The 26,833-nt window shown below is 37.7% G+C and overlaps 1 protein-coding gene across 1 annotated transcript in view; it reads right to left on the bottom strand.

Moving 5' to 3' along the window:
- Positions 1–26,833, bottom strand: part of LOC126356262 (aspartate aminotransferase, cytoplasmic) — a 90,333-nt gene that overhangs the window by 5,256 nt on the left and 58,244 nt on the right. Inside the window, exons 5-7 of the mRNA XM_050007103.1 lie at positions 22,801–22,951; positions 13,705–13,870; positions 11,435–11,577 (exon numbers count right to left, since the gene is read on the bottom strand). Of these exons, the coding sequence (XP_049863060.1) occupies positions 11,435–11,577; positions 13,705–13,870; positions 22,801–22,951 (460 nt within the window). The remainder of the gene's footprint in view (positions 1–11,434; positions 11,578–13,704; positions 13,871–22,800; positions 22,952–26,833) is intronic.

The following is a 26,833-nucleotide window of genomic DNA, read 5'->3' as shown; positions in this document are numbered from 1 at the left end:
ACTCGCAAAATTACAGACCAATATCCCTAACATCAGTTTGGTGCAGTATCCTTAAACATATTTTCAGTTTGAATATGACAAATTTTTTTGCGAACCAGCATGGTTTTACAAAGCATTGCTCATGCGAAACTAAACTTGCCGTTTTCTCACGATATATTGCAAATTACGGATGAAGGGCAACAGGCAGATTCCATATTTCTAGGTTTCCGGAATGCGTTTGACATGGTGCTTGGAAGGTATGAGCATTTCAAGTAGATTCACAGATATGTGAATAGCTGAACACTTCTTAAGTTATAGAACCCAGTACGTCGTCATCAACGGGGAGCGTTTATCACAGACAAGATTATTGTCACAAGTGCAACAGGGAAGTGTGATAGGAATGTTATTAGTCTCTATATACATAAATGATTTGTTGGACAGGGTGTGCAGCAATCTGCAGTTCTTTGCTGATCATGATGTGGTGTATGGTAAGGTGTCAAAGTTGGGTGACTAGGAGGATACAAGTTGACAGACAATATTTCTAATTTGTGATATGAATGGAAGTTGGCTCTAAATGTAGAATAATGTAAGTTAAGGCTGGATGAATAGGAAAAATAAAACTGGGCCACACAGAGGTCACTGGAGCCCACTCAGCCTCTCAACCAGGTTCTATTCTACAGGAAACAATATAGTTTGCACAAATGACTTGCGTGTACTAAAAAGAACATAATGTCAAACAATGTGTTCTCTGAACAGTAAGAGCTGTGGATGTGCAACGTAATGAGAAGCAAAGAACAAAATGCATAATTTTTGTGAATAGATCATTGTCTGGTGTAATAAAGACATCTTTGTTCAATACATATCCATATTCCTTCCCTGTGAAGGGAATTTTTGCTGTCTGTTACTACCTTTTCTTTTACTTTTAGTTAGTAGCAGAAAAGCTTGATCTCCCTCATATCACACCAAAGCATACCACATCAAAACACAGTACAGCACAGTGCTACAAGCACACATTTTGCTTTGACATATTACATATATTTACCTTTACACTGCCCATATTACCCAAAATGCATCGATATATGCCAGTTTTTATACGTGCAGAATCAAAATTTGAATTCCATATAGTGCCAATAAGATCCAAAACAGTTGAAGTGGGAACCAGTTTACATTATTTCCAGAAAAATAAATTAGAGGCCTTAGGGGCAATGGAGTGTAGGAGAGAAAGGAAAGAAAGCAAGCTTGGATACAAAGATAGAAAGCAGAAGACAGGCACCATCCAGTGGTTCCAAGGAGAGAATGTGAAAGAACCAATGGAAAGAACAGGAGATTGGACCATCAAATGAAGAATGAACTGCAAGTGTAAGTCCTTAGAATACCCAGAAGGAAACAGAAAAACCAGTTTACTTGTATGTCATTTCTGTGACCAGCAGTGTTCAGCAACATAAGGTAGTAAAATATTAAATGCTGTACTCTTAGTATTATAAAGCTATGTCACTATAATGAAATAGAAGAAAATATTTTCTTAATTTACTGTGACAAATCGAAGGTTATTTGCACTATCCTGTTAAAACATACACAGCCCAATTCAGAACACAGCTCTTATGTTTCTCTTCAAGTATTTCTTCATTATTTATTTTGTCCTTGTGATATGGTCATTTATTCATTTACTTACGTCAACTGATCTGATTAGCACCATCAGACCATGGTTTCACAAGTACAGTACCTTTTTTTACATTTTATTTATCTACAAAATAATTTTAATAATAAATATTAAAAGGATACGAATGCCTTCTTTGGCAACATGAGTAAATAATACTAATTATGAACTAATAAAGTTAATACTGGCAGTACTTTTATTAGAAGTATGACTGCTGCTGCTGCTGCTGCCACAAACAACAACAACAACAACAACAACAACAACAGCGACAACCATAGTAGCAATATACATGTTGTTTTGCATGATGTCTATCAACATAGTATTGATTTCAACGTAGCAAAGTACTAATGACCACTGTTATACCTTCACTGAAATTATTTGTTTTTTGACATTTGTCAGATGGTATTACAGGTGGGCTTTACAGCAAACACGTTTCATGAGTAGAAAGTGAGCACATGTCTGCAAGCAGTGAATACCGTATCCCTTTCATCACTTCAGGGGATACGGTGGGGAACTGTTTACAGATTTTGGAAACAGGAATCCATCCTGAGGAAAATTCTTTGAAAAATCTAGAATAGGGTCATTCCACATCAACTCATCCAGGCCTCCTGCTCAACCATCACAGATTTCGATGAAATTTTATGTGAACATTTGGCCACTTCCCAGTGAATGCTGGTAAAGTTTAATGTCTGTCAAGACAATACTTGTTTAGATACAGTTACTTGTTTGACTCCATGAAATTCCAGAGTGTGAATGTGAATTTACAGTTACATTGAGCTGTTATGTCTCCAGCAATATTTTGTTGAAAGAAACGAAATTTGGCCATCTTGTACAATTCCACGCATTCTCTTAAGAATTATAATCAAAAGAATTTTATGAGCCACATTTAGTCAGAAAATTTTAGACACAATGACCCGAAAAAATTTCAAAGTTTGGCTTCTTATAGTTTGGGGACTGAACACATGACTAACATGAAAGTTGGCATGTGGTAACCTAATGACACATAGTTCTCAGTTACAAAGTTTCATTTTTTTCCAATACTGAATGAATGATGTATAAAATTGAAGATTTTGTAAATAAGAAACAATGTGGTATTTTCAACCTGAATTATATTCTATAAAATTTTCCAAACTGGTGTCATTAGCAAGACCATAGTTTTAACTTTTTTTTTCTACATTATCCAATGCGGGCTGACAATGCTAGACTATTTGAATTAAGTGAGGCGCAATAATCACATCATGAAAGAAACGTTAACTTCAAATTCTTATATGTCATGGAATAAATGCTTGCTGAACATGAAACTTAATATGCAATATGTTGGTAGTACAAGGACTTGAATACAAAATTTCGTTCGCCTACTATTTTGCAATAATCTACAAAATATGATGATTTTTTGGGAAAGTGAAAATAGGGTATATTAGACACTTTTTACAAATGCCATTTTCTATTAAAGTTCCAAAACCAGTCTCATTCAAAGCAATGTGTTTTAAGGCCCCCAATTGCAAACAAAATATTACTCTGGCTTTTTATATGTTGTTGATTAAAGCCATGACATACACTGAACTCTGGAGGGAACCAAGTTTTCCAATATACAGTATCATTAACTTACTGCTTTCTAAATTTCTACAAAATCAGTTAAAAAACTGTTTCACATAACTGACTTCAGACTAATCACAGTTGGAAAGAGCATTTATTACTGCTTTCGTAAAATCACATTTTATTTTCCAGAATACAGTATCTGAAAATGCCAGACAAATTTGAGGGACTGTACCATAGTAAAAGGCTACATTGCAGCAACCTATTGCCCGTGTTTCGTTGCATGTGGTTTTTGTTTTTAAATTGACAAGTAATATCTCATTGCATTGCATTGCATTGCATTGCATTAGTCCATGGTGACACTGCCACTAATGGTTCAAGGAATATGAACAGGCAACCCCATGGCCACACAGGTCACACCTGATAGCTGTGCAATGCCAGCCATGGGTGGGTTCCTTCAGACAGGTTCCAAGCCTGTAATTTGGTTCCATAAGTTAGATTCCAAAAGGTTGTGTATCACTGCAATTCTTTGAAACCTAAATTAAGAAACAAAATTACTGGCTTGCAAACCTGGATGAGGAAACCCATCCAAGGCTGGTACTACACAGCTATGGGGGCTGACACCTATGGCGATGGGGTTGCCGGTTCTTGTTCCTGAACGGTAGTGCTAGTGTTATCACAGAGCAATGCTATTTAGTGAGATATTAAATGTCAAATTTTAAAATAAAAACCACATGCTACAAAAAATGGATAACAGGTTGCTGCAATGTAGCCTGTTTCCATGCCACATTCCCTCAAATTTGTTAGTCATTTTCAGGTATTGTTAGAACACATTGGAAAATCAAATGTGATTTTTCCAATTATGGTTTCAAATCCATTATGGAAAACTGATTTCCTAAAAGCAAATTGAATGCCACCTTTTTTTGCTAATTTTTACAAAAAAGTTTGATTTTGTGAAGTTTAGAAAGCAGCACATGAACGACATTTTATATTGAAACCCCCTTATGCTACTAATTTGTTGTGTCCAAAGTCTCACATTTATCGCATCTTTAATCAATGATTTATTTGAAGTGTTATTTTTCTGGCTACTTTGCCCCTGTTTATGCATCTTTGGTAGCCTGTTTTGGAGATTGAACTACCTATTTGGGAGGGGAGGGGCTTAAACACGTTGTCTTGAATGAGACTACTTTTGAAGCTTTAACAAAAGATGGCATTTGTGAAAAGCATCTAATATAACACATATTCACAAAAACCATCTTCTTTTTGACAAATTTATAGATTATTGAGAAACACTTAGTGAATGAGATTTTGTATTCCAAATCCTTGTGCTGCCGACCTATTTTAAGTTTCATGTTCAGCAAGTGTTTACTCTACATGACATAATAATCTGAAGTCTACATTTCTTTTGTGCCAAAATGTTTGTGCCTGACTGACTTAAATCATGTAGCATTTAAATTGTCTTGCATTGCTAGCCCCAATACACTTTGTTTAATGGCTAAAACCAGAATCTTTCAAATCAGCCCCAGTTTGGATAATTTTACAGAACACAGTTTTTGCAAAATCAGGTTGAAAATACCCTTTTTTATTCCGATTTTGCACTTCATTCATTCAGTATTAGAAAGTGGTACATAAATGAAACTTTATATCTCACAACTTTGAGACATTAGATTACTACATACCAACTTTCATGTTCATAATGCATTTAGTCCACGGGAAGTAAGAAGCCAAAGTATGAAATGTTTGAGTGCTAATTTTTTCAGGCAACTTTGTCTAAAATTTTCTGGCTGAATATAGCTCGTACAACTCATTTCCTTATTATTATTCAGAAAATGCACAAAGTTGAACAAGATGGCCAAATTTCATTTCCTCCAACAAAATATTGCCAGAAATATAACAGTTCAAAGCAACGACAGTGACTATATCTCGGCCAGTATTATTGTAAATTTTATCAATGTTCATTGGGGAATTGGGCGAATGTTGACATAAAATTTCATCAAAATCCATGGTGTTCAAGGATTAAATTGTTTGAAACTCATGCAATTTGGCGTGAAATGACCCAATATCTCTATATTCCCTATCAAACTTCAAATCAATTACTTCAAGCTACAGATAAGCATTAACTGGATACTGGAAGCTTTAGAATTTCAGTTGCCCTATGAATCCCGATTATTTCCCAACGTGACTCATGCTTCATCCGTAAACACACAAACTAATAAATTCTGTAATAAACCTGCATCTTCTACAACTTCTTTCGCACTGCTAAAAATGTCACATCTAGCTGTATGCCTGTGTTGTGTGCCATAACCTACGTGGGATGTACTGAATATAATGTTTGTAACAGCACCACACCAAACTGCTCTACATGGACATAATGTGCTGAAAGCTTAGGACCAAGGCAACGAGGTAGATGCAGTATTTTTTTTATTTCTGAAAAGCATTTGACTGTTCCACGCCTATGCTTACTATCAAAAGTACAATCACATGGGTGGTTATGTGAAATTTGTGACTGAATTGAGGACTTTTTGGTAGGGATGATGCAACATGTTATCTTGGATGGACAGGGTATCAGATGTAGAAGTAACTTCAGGTGTGCCCCAGGGAATTGTATTGTGACCCTTGCTGTTCATGTTGTATATTTACAACCTTGCGGACAATACTAATAGTAACCTCAAACTTTTTCAGATGGTGCAGCTACCTCTAATGAAGTATTATTTGAAGAAAGCTGCATAAATATTCAGACAGGTCTTGGTAAGATTTCAAAATGGTGCAAAGATTGGCAACGTGCTTTCAATGTTCAGAAGTGTAAAATTGTGCACTTCACAAAACGAAAAAATGTGTTAGCCTACAACTGTAATATCAATGAGTCACTGTTGGAATCAGCAAACTCAAATGATTACCTGCTTGTAACACTTTGTAGGGATATGAAGTGGAATGATCACATTGGCAGTCATGGGTAAACAGGAGGTAGGCTTCAGTTTATTGGTACAACACTCGGGAAGTGCAACTAGTGCAAGGAGGTCGCTTATAAATCACTAGTGCGACCAGTTCTAGAACATTGCTCAAGTGAATGGGACCCATGCCAAACAAGACCAACAGGGGATACCGAACATGTACAGGAAAGGGCAGCACAAATGTTCACGTGTTTGACTGATCCTTGGGAGAGTGTCTCAGAGATACAGAAGGAACTGAACTGGAATACTCTTGAAGATGAAGGTAAACTAGCGCAAGAATGTCCACAACCAAGTTTCAAGAATCGGTTTTAAATGATTACTCTAGGAATATACTGCAAATCCCCTACATATCACTCACATGGCGATATTGATGGTAATATTAGAATTACTTCACGCACAGAGGCATTCAAACAATCATTCTCCCTGTGCTCCATACATGAATGAAACAGGAAAAAACCCTAATAACTGGTACAGTGGGACATAACCTCTGCCATGCATCTTATGGTGGTTTGTGGAGTACAGTAGACAGTTGCAACTACCAAGTATGACACAGCACTTTACTGAAAGTAGCACAACTTTGTAGCTCACCCAAACAGCAGGCTCACTCCCTCTTCAGAGAGCTTCCTTTTAAGTTTAAAAACCTCTGCTACGTGCTCAGGTCATCCACATTTTCCATTTTTGTATTCTTTATCACTATAAGGTAAGTAGAGAGTCTTGCTAACTTTAATTCCTGAACGTATTCAATTTCTTAAGAAACACTGAATATTTTTTGAGAGCCAATCTTTCCAAGTGACAAGCTACAATTCCTCACACTGCGAACTGAAATGCAAAAAAAATTGCAGTGTTACACAATGCTGACTCAACTACTGCTGTTATCTGGCACTGCTCACCGTCAAAACTGACCCTCCCCCATTGCGTGGGTGTGCGCACGTGCTTGTGTCCCCACCCCGCAACCGCACTATGTTTGTACAGTGTGTATATGCGGACAAGGAAAAAATATTCCCGGATATTCTGTTTAAAAAATATACTTTTTCCTGGGCAAAAATACACTTCTTCCATACTAAGTGACAGTAGGTTTCCTGTAGATTTTTCCATCAGGACTGTAAAGCTTATAAATCCTTTTGAATGGTTAACTTTTATACACTGGCATAGAACTTCCAGGAGGGGGAGGAGAAGAAGGAAAAAAAAAAAAAAAAAAAAAAAAAAAAAAAAAAAAAAAAAAACCATGTGGAAGAGAAGTTTTGGAAAGACTTGATGATAAAAAAGGAGAGAAGTTTTGGAAAGGCCTTTGATGTGCAGCAACATATATGCTGCATATTTTCATATTACAAAAGTATAAATTCGAATTGCACCAAGCACAGCACGTAAGTTTCCGGAGCTTTGAAATTGAGATTGTGATGTACTTTTGTAAGCCAGTCATATCTCATGCCACATGATCTCGCCAGCCGATGACAGCAGATATTCAGAGCACAGGACACATGTTCCAGTCAGCCAATAACAAGATCACTGTTACATAGTGCAATCACACAAAGAGGAGAAGTTAACGGTTTACATTAATATACATAATATAGCTACAAGAGAAGCTAAGCTTTCACATGTAATATTGATTTTTTTTCACGTGTGTTATACTTTAAGACACACCACACGAATGTGACAGTAAATTTAAAATAATGACAAATGTCTGGTCTTCTAGGCTTGAAATTCTTGTACATGTCTGGTCCTCACAGTGCTCAGTTTTAAATGCTCTGTGATTTAAGAAATTCATCCCACTTTCTCACATGTAACATAATTCATCTTTCGAAAAAAGAAATTTACTTTGCGAATAACGCTTTTCAAACCACCGTTCACAATACTATTCTGAGACTATTATAAATCGGTTCCATTTAGCATTTGCCAGAGAGCGCCAGAAAAGAGGCATTATTGTGCGTGTGCTGTAGTGGTGTAGGAAGCCCGCATGTTCATATGTATAAAGCACTAAGAGAGCATTACACCATAAAAGAAACAGGACATCAGAGGATACTCCAAAAGCATCAAAATTTTATAAACCACACTAAAATGCATAATTTGGCTTTAAGTACACATCGGCTTTCTTCAGATTCGCAATGAAGTAGGTCACATCTGATATTAAGCTTTCCAGTGTGGTTCTTAGGATGTACATTTTCTTGGAATATCAGTACTGCACTATTTCATATTTGGTTCTTTATTATGGCGTAATGTCATACATAGCAGAAGATGAAAACGTGCACTTGAAATCCAGCGAGCAGTTGGAACTAGCCAATACTGTGGAATGAAACACTTTCTTTCAAATAAATGGACTGCCTCAGAGGAAAGATTAATAAAGCCAAATTTCTTTAACAAACTGACAAAAGTAACTTCATTGTTCTGCAAGGCAATTAATGCTCGACTGCTTATAACTTAGAAATAAAATAAAATCAGAAAACTGAAACTAGTAATACATTTTTGTCCTCTGTAATTATGTGACTACTTTAATTCACTTGATAGTCCCGGGCACAGACATCCGTTTTGTTTTCATTTGACATGGGAGCTGTAAACGAAACAGTGAAATCACTTAACACAAACATGGGTCACATGGAGACTAGCCCCCTCCCCACTACAACTCAGTCAACTCTGTGCATATGCGAATCTGGCAGCTAGGGTATGCGAGAATAATTTCTCTTGTTAGCATCTGGCTGCTTGCTGCTACTGCCTATACAGCGAACACCCACACTTCAAGTAACGTGAAGTGGGAGAGGGTACTGCTCATACGCAAATCAACTGTGCATGAGCCCACTGGCAACTGGTCAAACGAACCTAACTTAAACATTCGTGATGTCATGCTCATAGAAAGCAGTTTATTGTTACAAAGTATTGCACAGTCTTCACCCTAAGGCTTTTGACATATTTTTGCTGTTTGCAGACGCTTGTGTGTGCATGGTGCTTTGTTGTTGCAAATGGCGCATTTCATTTGCCACTTAAGTTTAATTTTTAATTTTTTGTCTCGTTTATATTTTATTGCTGCAGTGTCATTCTCCAGTAGCAGGACACAGTAACATTCTTTGCTAGAGAATCAATTCTTACCAGTCAAAATTAAGAAAATTTAACTGAATGCTAAAACAATGAAAAATTCCCAGAATTGCGAAAAATTCCTGGGTTTTTCGCCGTTTTCTCCCAGATGAAAAAATTCCCAGGTTTTTCCCAGATTTCCCAGTTGTCCTGGGTCGTATACACCCTGTTGCATGTAACAGCTCAAGTAGTCACGAATGCTTACATTCAAAACTGTTAGGCCCCTAATACAAAGCTGTCACACTGGCTGTCCACTATACCGTTAAGGCTTCACAGGAATCGGGCTGCTAAAATTAGTAGAAAGTGTTGCAGTTATATGAACTACCAGCAGTGCCCAATAATTATGCACATATGGTGCATGCACTGAAAATTGCCTGTGAACTTGTGTTTTGTTGTGGTGCATTGCAATACCAGAATGTATGACACTCAAAGCACTGATTGTAGGAAAAGTTTCAAGGTGGGGAGTGTCAACTACCAAGTAATTTTGGTTAGACTATTAATGTTACTTTGAAGCTAATTTTTAAGCTCATTTTATTCTTTAGAAGATATAGTAAGGAATGTACCCTTTTAAGCATATAGGGTGGAATAAGTTCAACTTTAAGCTCGTTTCTAATTTTCACCGAAATCCCAACTTTTCTCTTGGTAGTACAACTAAGTGACAACTTTTGCATGAGATGAAAGATAGCTGTTTTATAGCGTTGGTCTCTGGTACATGGCTTACAAAACAGTTATTTCTCTCAAAATGCAGAAATGAGAGATTTCACATGCTCATGTATGAAAAAGGACTCATGGTTAATTCCAATGGTTGAATACTGAGATTAAACACAAGCATGTGATTGCACTATGTTTAGGATCTCCTTCCTACTACATACTGGCAACATGCAAGCATAACTAAGTCAAATGCCCATATACAACCTCTGACAAATTCCTGTGAATAACACTGTAACATTAAATGTATATGAACTGCGAACTACTGTTACCTTGCTGTCCTTCGAAACTGTCACTTCCCATAACTAAGCACCACTGAGCTCCGTGATGCATGTCCTGGAAATTGTGTGTGAAGTCTTCCTTCAGGATGGTGTTCAAAAGCCGCATCACATTTCATTGGATGTCACGAATATCGTCAAATCTCTTTTCTGTCAAAGTGAGTTTGGGTCGAGGGAATAAGAAGTAGTCTAGAGGTTTGAGATTCGGCGAGTATGGTGGATGTTCAAATTTCACTACCCTTTATTTGCCAGGAAATGTTTGACGATATTGGCTGTGTGCAGTTGAGAAAAAACCAGAAACCTCGTTGTGCGTACTGGGGTCATACCCTGCATAGACATTGCACGAAACAGGTCAAAATTTCAAAATATACCATGCAGTGTTCAACGTCGTTAGCTCAGGTAGAAATGCCTTGTGGATAATGCCTTGACTATTAAAAAAGGTGGAAGATCATTTTGATGCATAATTTTTCAGCTCTGACCTTTTCCCAATGATGTCAGAGCACCATTCCATGCTTTGCCATTTCGTTTCAGAGTCATACCAGAGACATCAGTTTTCGTCCTCTGTGACAATATGGTTCAAGAAATTGGGTGTCGCATCCACTGTTTCCACAAAATCCTGTGGAGCCTCAAAATGTGCCTGCTTCTGATCATCAGTCAAGCGATGTTTCACAAGACAACACCTTTTCCTCTTCCATAACTCCTGGATAAGGATTTGTCGCACAGAATCACGGTTCACCTGCAGTTCATCCACTATCATGCACACAATTAATCGACGGTTGCTCATGATTAATGTCCTCACTTTCTCAATGTTTTTGTCACTGATGGCAGTCACCAGTCATCCACTACAGAGATTGTCAGAAACACTTTCCCTGCCTCCTCAGAAACAGGTGTGCCACTTATACACACACTTCATGGACAGTGCTTGAACCTCTTAAACACTTACCAGCATTGCATGCGTTTCTGTCAGTGACATGCCAAGATTAAAACTTTAAATTGAACCTTTGCTCGTTCATTGTCCTGTTCTCAGTTCAGAACCAACACACTGCACAAGCACTTTGTCCAACAGGTATAACACACACGACGCTCAACTGAACTACGGTGGAGACAGATTGTCAACACCAGCAGCTACACAGGTGCAGCATTATGAGACACCAGTGTTGCCCGATCGACTGTTCTGACTTCATTCACTGAACTTTATTGTCAGAGGCTGTAAAATGTGTTGTCATGCTTTGACAAGAAAAAGGTTTCAAGAGGATACTCACGTGATAGCCCTGTGTAAGAGAACATTCCAATCTGTTGTGTGATGTGGTCCCATGTACCAGGAGTACCCAGTCGTTGAAGTCGCTCCTTTAAACCTTGCCTCATTTCCTTGATACGAGATGACATGGTAACAATGCAATCTTTCCTAGAATTCAAACACAATGCCAAAGTACATAACACCTCTGTGGGAAGAGTGAAGTGAAATCAACACAAAGTTTGTACTCATAACAATAGCTGAGAGAGAGAGAGAGAGAGAGAGAGAGAGAGAGAGAGAGAGAGAGAGAGAGAATGATATCAATTATTGATTAGGTAATCTATAGTACATCACTGCATTACTAGTCTATTCTGTAAACTCATTTTCCCACTCAGTTCTTAGGGAGCAACACCAGGCACACTCCCAACTAATTCACAATGTGTGTGTGTGTGTGTGTGTGTGTGTGTGTGCGTGCGTGCACACACTCAAGCTCATGAAGGGATATTCCAAAAACTATGAAGTTTTCACTCTTTTTTGTGTTCCTATCGATAATTCCAAACTTCTATTATTTGGCGAGTGGCCTCCTTTACTCCAAGCAATATGTTTTATTAATAAAAAGCTTATCATTTACTGAAATTTAATCCTACTTCAGTTCTGCTCATAATCAAGCATGTTGTTTAAGTATTTACATACCTGTCTACAAACTTATTAATTTCCATGTAGTACATGGCCACTGCCAGTTATTCACTGCATTCTTAGCCTCATCATCATTTTGAAATATTTCCCACTTATGAACTGTCAGAGCTTTGTAAAACTGAAAACCGTTAAGAGAAAGAACGAAATGTAATGTAGATGTTGAAAAATTTCTCAAGCCTCTGGTTGCAGCAGCATTGTAAGAGCACATACTTCCATGAATGAGCAGAATGCCATGTTGAAGCATTTTGGATTGCTTATTATAGTATTCAGGGGATGTAACACTGTCGATATGGACTACCTACAGATATAAATAAAAATCCACTTCAGCTGCTAGTAATTTTCTTAATTTATTCTTCAACTGGTTTTGAAGTTTAAAGTTATCTTCAGGTGCAACAAAATAATTAGTCGAGTCAGTCAGCCATTGGTGATCCCACCCGTGTCAAACAAATGCATTGGAGCGCAGGTGCAGCAATCCCAGTGTCTGCCTGTGCCTGGACAACACCTGCTGTCACAGATGTTCACCTGATCAAATATTTTGCAACAAAAAAACTCTTTTACAGTAAAAAAGGATTAAAAATAAAAATCACTAAACTTCCACACTGACAGAGTTAGTCTGAATTTTCATGGATCTTTGGGTAAAAAGAGATGACATCATTTAAGTTACTGCCATGTGGGAGAAGTAAAATACTTGTCTCACTGCCAGTAAACATCTTAATCCAGAAAGATATTACACATCTTCATTGTACTGTGTCGGTAATGGCAGTACTGTGGCAATTCACTGTGTTTTGTGTTGGCCACTCGGTTATAGCAAAATTTGTCTCTAATGGGTTCCCTGACAACTAACATGTTTGAACACAATTTCACCACAAAAAGAATGAGAAATATTTGAAAAAGGCATATGTAACTCGTCTTGTGTTCTGTGTCTGTGCTACAAGATTTCATTCCTCATTTCATTCTACCAAATGTCTAATGAGTAACAGTTGTTCAGGTCAAGTTTAGTCATGCACAGTTATTCCCTCATTGCTGAACATTTCATACAACACTCCCATATGCCATTTGTTCACTGGTACCACTTTACACTTTCTGCAAGTTTCAGTTTCCAAGCATTCAAAAAATTCAACGAATTCGCTGGGCTCACACTTCACAGGGCTTTGTCATTCAGTTCATTTTAATGAATCACAAAATGGAGAACAATGGCAACTACTTTCAAATGGTACTCAGAACACAGACAAGATGGTGAAACACCTCAACCTTGCATAGAAGCCTTTAATTAATCTGCGCAGAGGGAATATGCAACATGTCGTTACTTCCTAGATGACCCTTATTCATATACATGGTGACAGCACAGGATAAAATGGTGTCAATTGCAGCTAATAAGTTTCTTTGAGTTTGAAGTTTCAGTATTGAAACTAACTTCATTACAACTTGACAACATTTATTTCAAATATAACATATGTGGGGGTGTGCTTAGTACTATAAATTAATGGCAAATGATCATTTGGCCGCAATGCTCTCAGGCTTTCAAGTATAAAAAAAGTTTTAGATCAATCTTCATTGGATTAAGAGAAAACTTAAGTCAAATTTTTAACAGTGCAAACCTACCATTCTTGGCACAAATGTTCATTATTGAGAACAGTGCTAACAATCTTTGCTCCATGATTAGGTGGATTAGAGTACATTCCTCTCACAGTAAGAGTAAGCTGTGATTTAACATTTATAATCTCATCGTTGCTGTTGAGTACCACTGTCAGATTTCCTACTCGTTCATCTGAAAAAGAATAAAATATATATATATATCTGTAACATAAGTGCCAATAGTACTGAACTACTGACTAGGATATTGCATCCTTTATCTCACATCTTCGAAAAGATGTTACAATGCAGCAATGGGAAGAAATATTATCTTTTAGAAATCTTCCGTGGACAGCATAAAATACAAAACAAATGGTAGCGAAGTAATATATGTAAAGTACACATTATGGTCAACAAAATGCCCCCAAACATTTGGTTTTAATGCAGTTAAGTGAACTACACACTCAATTTTACAATTTTGTGTTTTCTTCTTTAAAGCAGTCTGTACGGCACATGGCATTATGACAGGCCATTTGAAATGTACTTGATGCACACTAACAATACATTATAATCTCCTGATGGGATATTTAGCAGCTCTCTGCTTACCATCCCAGCTCTCACCACCATTTTTGGGTTATACGTAAGAATCTGTATGTGCAATACAGAAATAAGGATATAGTGAGATGTATCAGCAGCCTGGCTTTGGCATAAATCAACTCTATTTTAGAACCATTTCCACTTTTAAATGAAATATTCAATGACTAATAGTAACATGAGGATGACATTGTATATGAAGCTATCAGACTCTTACTACTTTGAAATTAGAAGAACTTGGTGATATGCAATGAACAATTTCTCTTTCACATCCTTAAGTGCATGCTTGAACCACATTCACACTACTGTAGGAGGTGTACATCCATATAAATATGTATCTTACAACCGTTTTGGCCATAAAGTCTCTCCACAAATGACTGAACAGTTTTTCTATGCAACTGCATCACTTCTTCTTGGGCACTTTGTACGAGTTTGTCTAATAACTGTCAGCTACTTCTTTCCAAGTCAACTGTTTTCCAGAAATGTTTAAAGAAATTTATCAATTTCAGCTTCAATCTCAGCTGGCTAAAGAGTACTTACAGCTAGTGTCAACTTAGATATGTGGATACTGGGGGAATATTTTTACAAAGAACAACTTTTTGAAGAGATCCTCTGCATTCTTACAGGAACTGAAGCAATTCTGTTGTCTTAATGTTTTTATGTAGGTTCAATTCCAGCAAATACGAAATCCAAAGGAAATGAACATTGCGAGAAGTGTATTACTGGAAGTTTCAATATCTTCTGTGTTACTGAAGCAGCAATATTTAACATTCCATACACTTATTGTGGGAAATTTGTGACTGAATTGAGGACTTTTTGGAAGACAGGACACAACATGTTATTCTGGATGGAAGAGAAGTAATTTCAGGGGTGCTCCAGGGACATTTTCTGGGACCCTTGCTGTTCATGCTGTATATCAATGACCTTGCAGACAATATTAGCAGTAACGTCAGACTTTCTGCAGGTGATGCAGTTATCTATGATGAAAGACTGTCTGAAAGAAGCTGCATAAATATTCAGTCAGATCTTGATAAGATTTCAAAGTGGTGCAAAGATTGGCAACTTGCTTTAAATGTCCAGAAATGTAAAACTGTGCATTTCTCAAAACAAAAAAATCATAGTACACTACGATTACAATAGGAATGAGTTACTGTTGGAATCAACCATCTCTCACTAATACCTGTGGGAATGGTATGATCATACAGACTCAATTATGGCTGAAGCAGGTTGAAGACTTCAGTTTATTGATAGAATACTGGGAAACTGCAGTTAGTCTGCAAAGAACATTGCTTACAAATTACTCGTGGGACTGGTTCTAGAATATTGCTCAAGTGTGTGGAACTCGTATCAAACAGAACTAACAGGGGATATTGAACATATACAGAGGGAGGCAGCACAAATGGTCACATGTTTGTTTGATCCATGGGAAAGTGTCACAGAGATACTCAAGAAAATGAAAAGGAAGATTCTAAGACAGACTTAAGCTATCCCAAGAAAGTCCATTAACAAAGTTTTAAGAATTTCCTTTAAACTATGATTCTAGGAATATTCTAAACCCTCTATGTATCACTCACATAGGGATCATTAGGATTACAATAATTACTGCATGCACAGAGGCATTCTAATAGTCATTCTTCTCACACTTTATATGTGAATGGAACACGAAGACACTTCAAAAACTGATACAATGGGACTGCCATGCACCACAGTGGTTTGCAGAGTATTGACATAGCTGCAGATGTAGATTTCATGTCTTAACAGCAATTCTTTTGCATTTTTCAAAGTCCACAGCAGTGCTTAAAGTTGCAATGGAAATAAGGTAAAGCATTGGACTGATATTCTCAAATGAATGCTTCCATGTTGAATGTGAACCAGCATGTAACAACTAATTGTTGAAAAAACTACTGTATAGCTCCACAATGTGAATTCAAGTCTTTTCTCTTTCTGTTTTTTAGTGTATTTCTCAAAAAAGTGGAAACTTTGCACGACATGTGGAATGGAAAATAACGTTGCACAACCAATTTTCTGAAATAACATGGCGCATTTTAAATTAGAAAGTAATCAGAATTACAGACGCAGTACAAAATACCTAAGATAGTTTAGGCAGCAAGAGTATGTTTATTTAGTATCATTAGCCAGGCAGAAAAAATAAAAATATCCCTCTAAAACTTATCCATCAAGTCAAATTAGAAGTTCTTCCTGTTGTAACGCAATAGAGTGAGCACACACAATCAAACAGTGCATGAAACAAATGCCTCCAAGGCCAGCCTAGAGATGTCACCTCACTACCTGGACACAAGAAACAGCAAGCTCTGTGCCGTGAGCTCAACAGACCAATGTAAGCCCAGTGCGCCAAGTCTTCGGCATCACTTTTACTTACTTGCTTATCATATGCTACCTACAATACTATATACTGATGTGTTCTACAGTTAGGATACTTTGTACTATTCTATACTTCATTCAGTGTTATTGTGGATCTCTTCATGTGAAAGCAAAATAGAACTTGATTGGCATTATTTCTGGTATTGTCTCTGTACAACATACTTGGCAATGAGTGCAATATTCCACTCTACGTGTTTCGTTTCCTTTGTTTGATCTACAGCGAACATGTCAGTGGAATAAGTTCTTCAATCTCTTGTTGAACAACAGTGAACTCTCACCGACCAGTAGCATGCTCTCACTATAGCACTTACCAATTTAGCAGCCTTGCTGACGTACCATGTCCCACCACCATTGACGCGATTCACACTGTTTCCTCCATATCATGATTCTGCAGAAGATTGGTACACACATGAAAATTTCCTTCAGAAACATTTTCAAGCTCTTTGTGCTGCAGACCCCAACTCGTATAGGGCTTTATTTCTTTCACAGATTTCTCCTCATGTTTATCACCTTTTGAGTCAGCTATCTCTTCTTTAGCAATGTGCCAGTCTCTTTTTTGATGAAGTGTGTCAGTTGCTCTATTATTATCACTGCAAATGTAGTTATGTCATTGCTGCTTGCACTGAATTCTACTGTTGTCACAAGCAGCCGCAACAGTCGTACAGAGCTTAGGTAGCAGAATTTCTTGAACTTCTGCATCGTTGCCAGTTCATTACTGAGGTTCACGGCTTCATGATGCTGTACTATACCTGGCCTGATAGGGAAGTTTTGGTGAATGTGCTTTACAATGGTAAAAATCCCTCCCTTGCAGATGTTTTGAACAGTGCTCTGTCTTTTGAAGTATCTAGGGCAACAGGAAATCAGATAGAAGAATGGTGTGAAGTAGCTGCTTCTCTTACTCAGCCGCCATCTGTTAGCTCATGGGGGAAGAAGACGTTGCGGTCATGCAACAGTGGCCCCAACGGCACATGGGGCAGCACCATACTAAGCAGCAGCAGACATCATCACAACAGTGGTCATGTGCTCTTCTTCCATTGTGCTCTTATTATTTCAATCAACATGTGTGGGTCAGGAGCCCAAAACATTAGGCAACATACTGCTATTGTAAAAGTGGGAGGGGGGGGGGGGGGGGGACGCTGAGCCTGTGTACGACATTCAAATTCCTTCACCAGGTATGAACATGGCTGTGAATCATGTTTCCCAAGTAAAAGCAGCCCCTAACAAACTCTACATTAAAGTACATGTGATGGACAAGATGTTAAAAATTCATGTGCACATGGGTGCAGCAGTGGCTTTGTTACATTCTCAAAGCTATGTGCATATGGACCACACACATTGTCCCTGTTCTTATCAGTTGGGGAGTTACAACAAACTACAAATATCTATACTGGGGTAGTTTTCTACTTCCTTAGTGTAAAAAGCAGTTCTTCAGCCTTTGACCTTTCTCTTCGTGGATGATGTCAACATTGAAGACTTATTTGGGTTAGATACCTTCAAAAATTTTGGCTTCTGTATTTTTGACAAAGTGCATTGGGTGTCAGATCAAGCTTCATACCAATAACTGGATGTGCTCTGCTTGGAATATTCCTCCCTGTTTTTGGAAAGTTTTCAGTGTGCTGCCAATTTCAACATTCACATCACACTGAAACTGACAGCAAGTCCCGTTTCTTTCATCCTCGCCCAGTCCCAGCCGATTTACAGGAACCAAGTCAGATTCGAACTAGATCGACTTACATCTTTGGGCATTATCATGCCTGTCTCCTCTAGTGGATCACCTACTCCATGGGTAAGTGTCAAAAAACCTAATGGCAGTCTTTGGCTCTGTGGTGATTTTGAAGTGTCATAGCCTATTATTGATACCTATCCTTTACCCCATCTAAAAGGACTCTTAGCACAGCTTTCTGGGGCTAATATTTTCCCAAATAGACTTGTCAGAGGCCTGCTTACAACTGCCTCTGGGTGATGATCTCAAACGTGTCCTCTTAGTGAATACCCCCATCAGGTTATATCAGTATCAGCAGCTGCTGTTTAATGTGGCTAGCAATCCTACCATTTTACAACGATTTTTGGAGCAACTGAGGGCATCCATGTCAGGGTGTGTCAACTACCTAGATGATTCTGTTGTCTGAAGTTCTCCAACAGATGAACATTTGAAAAACCTTTGCGCCTTGTTCACAGTGCTACAGGTCACCAGTTTGAAATGTAACTTGCACAAAGCACAATTTTTTTCAGCCCTTTATCATATATTTCGGTTTTGAAGTATCATGTGCTGGGCTCAAGCCTTTATGCCAGCACGTCGAGACCATTACAGTTTTGTGGTGTCCAACAATATCAATGATTTGTGAGCATTTCTCAGAAAGACTATGAATTACAATAAATTTCTTACTGGTACAGCCGTAATGGCCCAGCCACTTCATACAGTCTTACATAAAGATGTTTGTTTTCACAGGCCGCCCACCTGCAAGTAAACCTTTCCCCTCTTAAGATCAAATTTATACTCAGCACCTTGCTTGGTTGCCTTCCAAACAGACTGTTCTCATGCATAAATGTGCAAACGGTTCTGAACACACTATTGCTTGTGCTTCCAAAACTCTGATCAAATGCAACAGTGATACCTGCAGATAGAAAATGAAGCCGTTGCTATTGGGTACTCACTCAAAAATTTCATGTTTTATATGGTTCCAAGTTTTGTTTGATTGCTTATCAAACTTCTGGTTTCTCACTTCTGGTTTCTCATTTCAGTTCTTCAGCATCTTTAGTGGATAAAGCAGAACACCACCAACAATGCTCGACTCTGTTTTTGTCACGTTATAACTGTGAGATACATTCCAAACCAGAGCACAATACACTAATGTGGATGCTCTTTCTCAATTCTCGAATGGCCCCGATCCAGTATTTGATCAGGATGAACTGTTGTGTTTCCATTTAGAGATCAAAGCCCAAAACAACATCGATAGTTTTCCTATTACTAGTTCTTTGATTTTGGTGGCTGTAATGGCATATAGACTTTGCTGCCTCTCTGGTTGCTGATGCCTATAGCAAATACCCTTTTGTTATTTCAATATATTTGATGAATGCTGCCAGCACCATGAAGGTACTAGCTTTTGTATTTTCTCTCCAATGATTGACACAAAGAATTGTTTCTGACAATGGACCTCAATTTTCTTCAAAGGAATTCGCACAATTTTTCAAACAAAATGGAATACAGCATGTCTGCACAACACCATTCTTACCACAGTCTAATGGAAAGTTTTTGCCAAACATTCAAGCCACAAATGTTGAAACTTCAAGCTTCACATTCACTTTAAGATGGCTCACTGATGTTCCCGAGTACATATCAAGCTTTGCCGCCTCCTGATTTTTCGCTGGCAGTACATTTGCATGGGAGATGCCATTGGTTTTGCTGCATTTGCTTCATCCTTACCACTCTCGTACAGCTTCTAGCCTCACTATGAAGTTTCACCCAAACGTCCGAGTTCAATATCATGTGACAAGAAGCCACATTTATGGGAATCAAGTGCTGTTCTTAGATGAGCTGGCAGAGTGCAGTATACTTTTCACAGCAGTGCAAGCATGCACCAGCACCACCAAAATCAGCTACGGCTCCATGAATTCAGTGATCCTGCCGTAGGTCAAACTGTTTCAGATTTCTTCACTGCACAATGTTCGGATGCTGTGACGCAGCCATGTCTGGCCGTCACAATGCAGCTTCCTAGACAGCTAACCAAGCCATCTCACCAATGGGTGTTGATACCGGCCCACCTGCGATACAGTTGCCATCAACACCCCAGGTCACCTCCTCTCGCTTGGACATCGACGTTGTTGCCATCAGCTAATCACCAGCACCCTCTACGATCCCACCTGTGCTTTCAGATATATCTTGTGCCTGGTTTTCTGGGGCAGTTTCCCTGGCACTCACAAGGTGCGATACTGGGATGCAGGCTGATCTCTCTGCAGCCAGCCAAGCAACCAGCCTCATAATTTTCTATGGCACTGGCCTCCCCCCATACCATACCCACAAAGTTAGGCAGGGAGGGTGCGGTATCATCCGCCATTGAGAGGGTCACACTTTAAAACATGCACATCGCACACCTCTACTCCTGCAGCAGCCATGGCGGTATGAGGGCACTACCTGCCAGAAACGACTGAGCTACTAACAAAGATTGTACGCATCCACTATCCGGAGCTCCAGAGGCAGGTCTGTTTCAGCTCAAATATTGATGCACAGAGCATTCATTTTGAGTTTCTGCCACTTAGTAACATTTACAGACAGGGCGTGTCATATACGGAGTAGTCATCGAACTGCAAATCTTTATATATGTATATATACCAACATTCACATCTACTGTTAGCAACTGATGTTGCAACTACTGTATTATTTTTACTATTTGATATTAGATGTAAATAAATTAATATCTGAATTCTCTGCCAATGAACTGCATCTGTTCCTCGCTCCTGTATCCGCTAAGGAACCATTAAGCATGCAAAGGAAGTTACAACAAAACAAAAACAGGGAAAAAGAAGGGATCCTAAATACACAGTCAAAACTTGCAACTCTGGTTTTTTGCCTGTTTGAGAGCTCTACCTTTCAAATGAATTCCAACTGCCTGAATTAAATTAGCGAATGCTGTTCATGTAATATGTGACGAATTGAGGAGTGAAGCTTCTACTATTCATAATTATTTTCCTGTTCTCCATTTACCTTTATCATGATAAAATTTTTAATAATTCTTTAAGCTGAATGCACACTAGTGGGCCTAAGTAAACTGCTAAGTTTACACAACATCCAAAACCTACACAACATGTGCTCTTTCTTTTCCACATGCAGTTTCAGAGAGAGATTGTTTGATTGAGTCAGCATAAGGAAGTGACACACTTCATTATCACAGAATTTCATTTTTATGATGAAGATGACAGTAGGGAAGTAAAAAGAGCACAAGAAAAGCGATGTTTCACTATTTTAGATATCATGAAAGTTCACAGCATTGTTTAGAGAAATAAAATTTGTTGAAGTGATCTAGTGAAACAATGTCCATTAGATTAAATTCCAGTTGCTCCATCTAATGACAGTCAGATGAGTAGAGAGAACAGTGATTTAATTAAGGGCCAAAACCATAGATTTTCTAATCTCCTTTATAGAACTGAATTAAATCCAACTACTTATCACAAGTAAAAATGATGGTTGGATTTGAAGAGAGACTGAAAGCAGTGAAAGAATCTGCCATTTGAAGTCAACTGTATCTAGGCCAGATCTCAATTACAAAACTTCACATCACTGGAGACAACACTGTCTTGCAGCATGTTCTGGACAAACACTAGTCCTGTGGCTAAGTCAGAAAGAAAAATGATAAAGTCAGACAAGCACAGCCTAATTAATTTCTGTGCACAATTCAAATGGTAAATTTGAGAAACTGCAATTCCCAAAGGAAACTAATGACAAAACAAAATCAGTGAAAAATCAATAAATAATCCACAACAACAGAAAATTTGAAGGGAAAACAACAGTAAAATGAAGTGGTTTCGTGTGGACAAACGGCAATGCATCTCGCAAACAACACACCAACACAAGATGCAGGACGTAGTAACAAAATCATGACTGGAATATTTAAGATAAGTAATGTACAAAAGGAGAACTAGGCAAAAAGACACAGACTAGGGAAAACAGGGTGTTGAGAAACAAAGGGCAACTCGTAGATCAAAACTGACGACAAATACAGAAAATGCCAACAATGTGTGATCAACAACAACAAATGTCTTGCTATTGACATTTAGGTTAAATGCTTCTCTTGTACTCAATGATGGTAGCTCAATCAATAAGCAACGCATACTTCAAAGCTACATACACATGCAACATTTCAAACGAAAAACAAAATCCACCATACTTAGTAAATAATGTGTGAACACACTGACGTGACAATCACAGATCAACAGACAAAACGAAAAAATAAGCAGATGCATGGAAAACAAATGAACTAAAAGGAACTTAGTCTCAATAATCAAGAAGAAGGTGATTAGGATCAGGAAACATTCTTCTTCCTAGTACATGACAAAAACTGATGTTTAATTTAAAAGTTCAAAATTTTAAATACAAGCAATACCATTCAATGTGAATTATAAACAAACGTTAAATAAAGAATACTTTATACTCACTATACAGGCCAAAGTTTTTGGCAAATGATTGGGCACACACAAATTCAAAGCCTTGCTGAGCAAAGTAACGAACAGCCCACGCATCTTTATCAGGATCTCCAGAAGCAAAGCCTTGGTACGCAGAGTCAAAAAATGGAAAAAGTTTCTTTTCCTGCAAAGAACAAAAAAGGATCATCTTTATAAATTACTTAGAGAGGAAGAGTTTAAGTTGTTTCATAAAAAATTACAGCTGACAAAAACTGTACAGAATTAATAATGCAACTTATAGTTTGAAAGACTGCATTTTGAACATCTGAATAGTGAACACGGAATTACACAAACAAATAAAAATGAAATATAAATGAAAGACTGGCAGAAAAGGCACTAGGATTAAGATTTATCTGTCATTTCAGAAAAAGCCAGAAACACAATATTACTAGTGATATGCAATGGAGAATGTGAAATTATCTATGGCAGAACTAGTACAGTAGTAAAGGAAAGTAAATGAAGGGAAGAGCATAAATTTATAAAATACAATTCGAAACAGTGGGTAAGAATTTAAAACAGAAGGCACACTAAATGCAATTAAAACCAAATGAAGATACAACAGATACTTGTGGGCATTAACCAACAGACACACAACATAAGGAGGTACAAATGACAGTTTTCATAACTAGTAGAAACTTACTTAATCTGGAAAGATAACAAATGGTTTTAAGAAAGACGACAACTCGGGAATTAAATAAAAAATTGTCGAAGAAGCCTACTTCATGGACGACATTGCACGGTTGCTCTTTGGGTGGCTGGGAGAGAGAAAAGGATGGCGATGGTGACCAGTAGGGGGTGGATTAACAGTAAGATGCATAGCTGCACATTGCTGTTGAGTTTTTCATGTCTTTTGTGCTGTGTGCTCCTTGGTGATCCTTGGCTATTAAACTCTTGCATAAATCTTTCTAGCACTGAACATTACATGTGCCTGTTGCATGCAAAGGACCTTGATAGTAGAGTGTCACTGGATATGCCACAACATTCTTGCATCTCATCACTTTCCCTACACTGTTGTGTGACAAAACCTTCATGGTATGAACCAAAGAACACAACACAAAGAAACAGGTTTCAGAAACTGCTTTTACATGCCACATTATAAACTAAATTAAAACATTATTTACATGATGTTACAGGCAATGAATTTATTTTTTTTGGGGGGGGGGAGGAGGGGGGGAGGGGGAGGTGGGGGGAGTGGAGGGGAGGGGGAGTGGAGGGGGGAGTGCCATTAGCCAATTATATAGTTCTGCTGCCATTTATCTGCAACACGCTCATTAAAAGAACTTATTTGACATTTGTCATGTACTGCTGCAGTGCTGTTCCACTGTGTAACGGTCAAAAATTTTTTTTTCAGGCAACTGTCATCAGCGTTGATATACTCTGAGAAAAGCATGGTAAACACTGTGCTGCCTTACAATACATTTATTCACAAGCAGTTTCAATAGTTGATCATCTTCACAGTGCTGGCACAAAAATGGGAACAAAGTGAGAACTGTGAATATCAACACAAATTACATTTTCATGACAATTATTAGTCAGAAAAATTACTTATGAACATGATGTGCACCAATAAAAAATAATGTGACAACTTCCATGTCATCAGAAAACAACACTTCATGCCATAATACTAGCTCAAGCAAACAGAAAACATTGAAAAATGATACCATGTGTCAGCAGTAAGTGCAAAACACCAGTGCTCAGGCACAACAATATCCAGTAGGTTAACACACAAGTGTTGATCAAAGAAGCTACAAACCAGAATCGAAGAACAAGTACCAAAACGTACACTATACTATACTATAGTCACAGAAAAATATACATGCACTACAATTATAATAAAAGGAGTACAATAAAAACAGATATAAATGTATTTTTTAATCCTATTTTTCTTTTTCACTATTTCAAAACAATAGCAGGTAATTATACATAGTTGCATACAATAATATGCAATAAAACAGACGAGTGATGCTATTGCAATGCCACACATGGTTAAAAACTAACTTATCATTAAGACCTATATCATGTAAAATTCTACATATGTATACAATGTTGCAAAAAATTATATTAGGCAATACAACTACCACAAATCATTCAAACTGGCAGCAGCCGGAGGTCTGAGGATACAAATAGTGTTAACAAAATGAGGAGCTACATACTGCACAAAATTTGCATAGATATATAATGTTAAAACACAATGAGAATCAGTAACCACTGAAAGCAGAGAGCATAAAAACCAAACAGCAACTAAAACAATTCCAGTGTCAAGTCCATATCGGAAGTCGAGGATTAAACATAGCGTAACCAACTGAAACACCAAGGCTAAAATCGCTTCTCAGAGTGTCATACAGAAGATGTAATTATTCATATATTACAACATTTGTGACACTACTGTCCATCCCTAAACAACTTTGTTAAACTAGTTTACCAGTCATCTGAACATCTATCTATCTATCACAAAGCACATCCATCTCTTACCATATACCAATAATCCAAATGTGAAGTAAAAGTCAGAGTTTAAAAAGAGAGAACGGGGAAGGGGGAGGGGGAGGGGGAAGTGTAGATAAATCTGAGTAAAATTTGCTCTATGTCTCCATGACCTATCATACGGTGTGCAACTATGAACCCCACACATTATTCTAACCACTTTCTTTTGAACAGTCAATACTTTTTGTTTAAATGGCAAGTGTTGCTTTAGAAGATCCAAAATATGAATTTTCCAATTAAGATTCTCATCTATATGTACATCCAAAAACTTAGTATGCTCTACCCTGTCTACTGACTTCTGTTGATGTATTTATTGAAGGAACTGTACTTTTTACAGCAGAAAATTGGGTGTAGTGTGTTTTTTCAAAGATTAGACCAAGCCCATTTGCAGAAAACCAATTAGTGACTTTTCCAAGGACCTTATTTGTATTATTTTCAATTGGAGTTTCTTTTACTGGATTAATAATGATGCTTCTATCATCAGCAAACAGTGTCAGTTCAGCTTCCTGTTTCAGATAGGAAGGGAGGCCGTTCACATATATCAAGAACAGAAAGGGACACATGACTGAAACCTGCGGAACACCTAATGTCATTTCACCCCAGTTAGATGAAGTGGCACATATAAGGAAACTTTCTTCCTGTTCTGTAGGTATGACAAACAATTAATATGCTATTCCATTTATACCATGCAATTGTAATTCCTGTAACATAATGTCATAGTTCACACAATCAAATGCTTTGGACAAGTCACAGAAAATTCCTATTGGTGACATTTTACTATTTGAAGACTATTATGTGGACAGTGAAATTGTACATTGCTCTCTCTGTGGAACAGCATTTTTGAAATCCGGACTGTGATTTACTAAGTATCCCATTACTGTTGAGATGGCTAACCATTCTTGAGTACATTACTCTCTCGAAGATATTTGAAAATGCTGTAAGCAAGGATACTGGATGATAATTATTAACATCTGTGGTGTCCCCCATTTTGTAGAGAGGCCCGACCATGGCATATTTTAACCTGTCTGGGAAAATACCTTGTGTTAGTGATGCATTACATATGTGACTCAGAACATCAGCTGTAATTGCTCCACATCGTTTTAATATCTTATTAGAGATGTCATCTACTCCAACAAAACACTTTTCAAAGATGTAATAATTTTACTTATTTCACAAGAGGTTGTTAGGTGAAAGTTAATCTGACTAAATTGTTTTCAAAACAGACTCTTCCCTGTACTGCCTGGCTTTTTCTTTTGAACTGTTCTCGCCAATTTCTTCTCCTACACTTAAGAAATGGTTGTTAAATACATTAGCTACTTGTGTACTGTTGGTTAGAATGGTCTTGTTCTCTTTAATAGTAATACTACCTACCCCAGTGGTTACTTTTTCTGTATCCCTCCTAACAACATTCTGCACTGATTTTATTTTATTGCCAGAGTTGTTTATTTCTTCTGTAACAGATCAATAATTTTTATAGTGTAAAACTACTTCTGGCTCTTTACTAGTTCTTGCTGTCTCAGAGTTT

This window comes from Schistocerca gregaria, chromosome 3, assembly GCF_023897955.1.
Source record: "Schistocerca gregaria isolate iqSchGreg1 chromosome 3, iqSchGreg1.2, whole genome shotgun sequence".
NCBI lineage: Eukaryota > Metazoa > Arthropoda > Insecta > Orthoptera > Acrididae > Schistocerca > Schistocerca gregaria.
The sequence above is the reverse complement of the archived record's forward strand: the minus strand, read 5'-3'. Positions and strand labels throughout refer to the sequence as shown.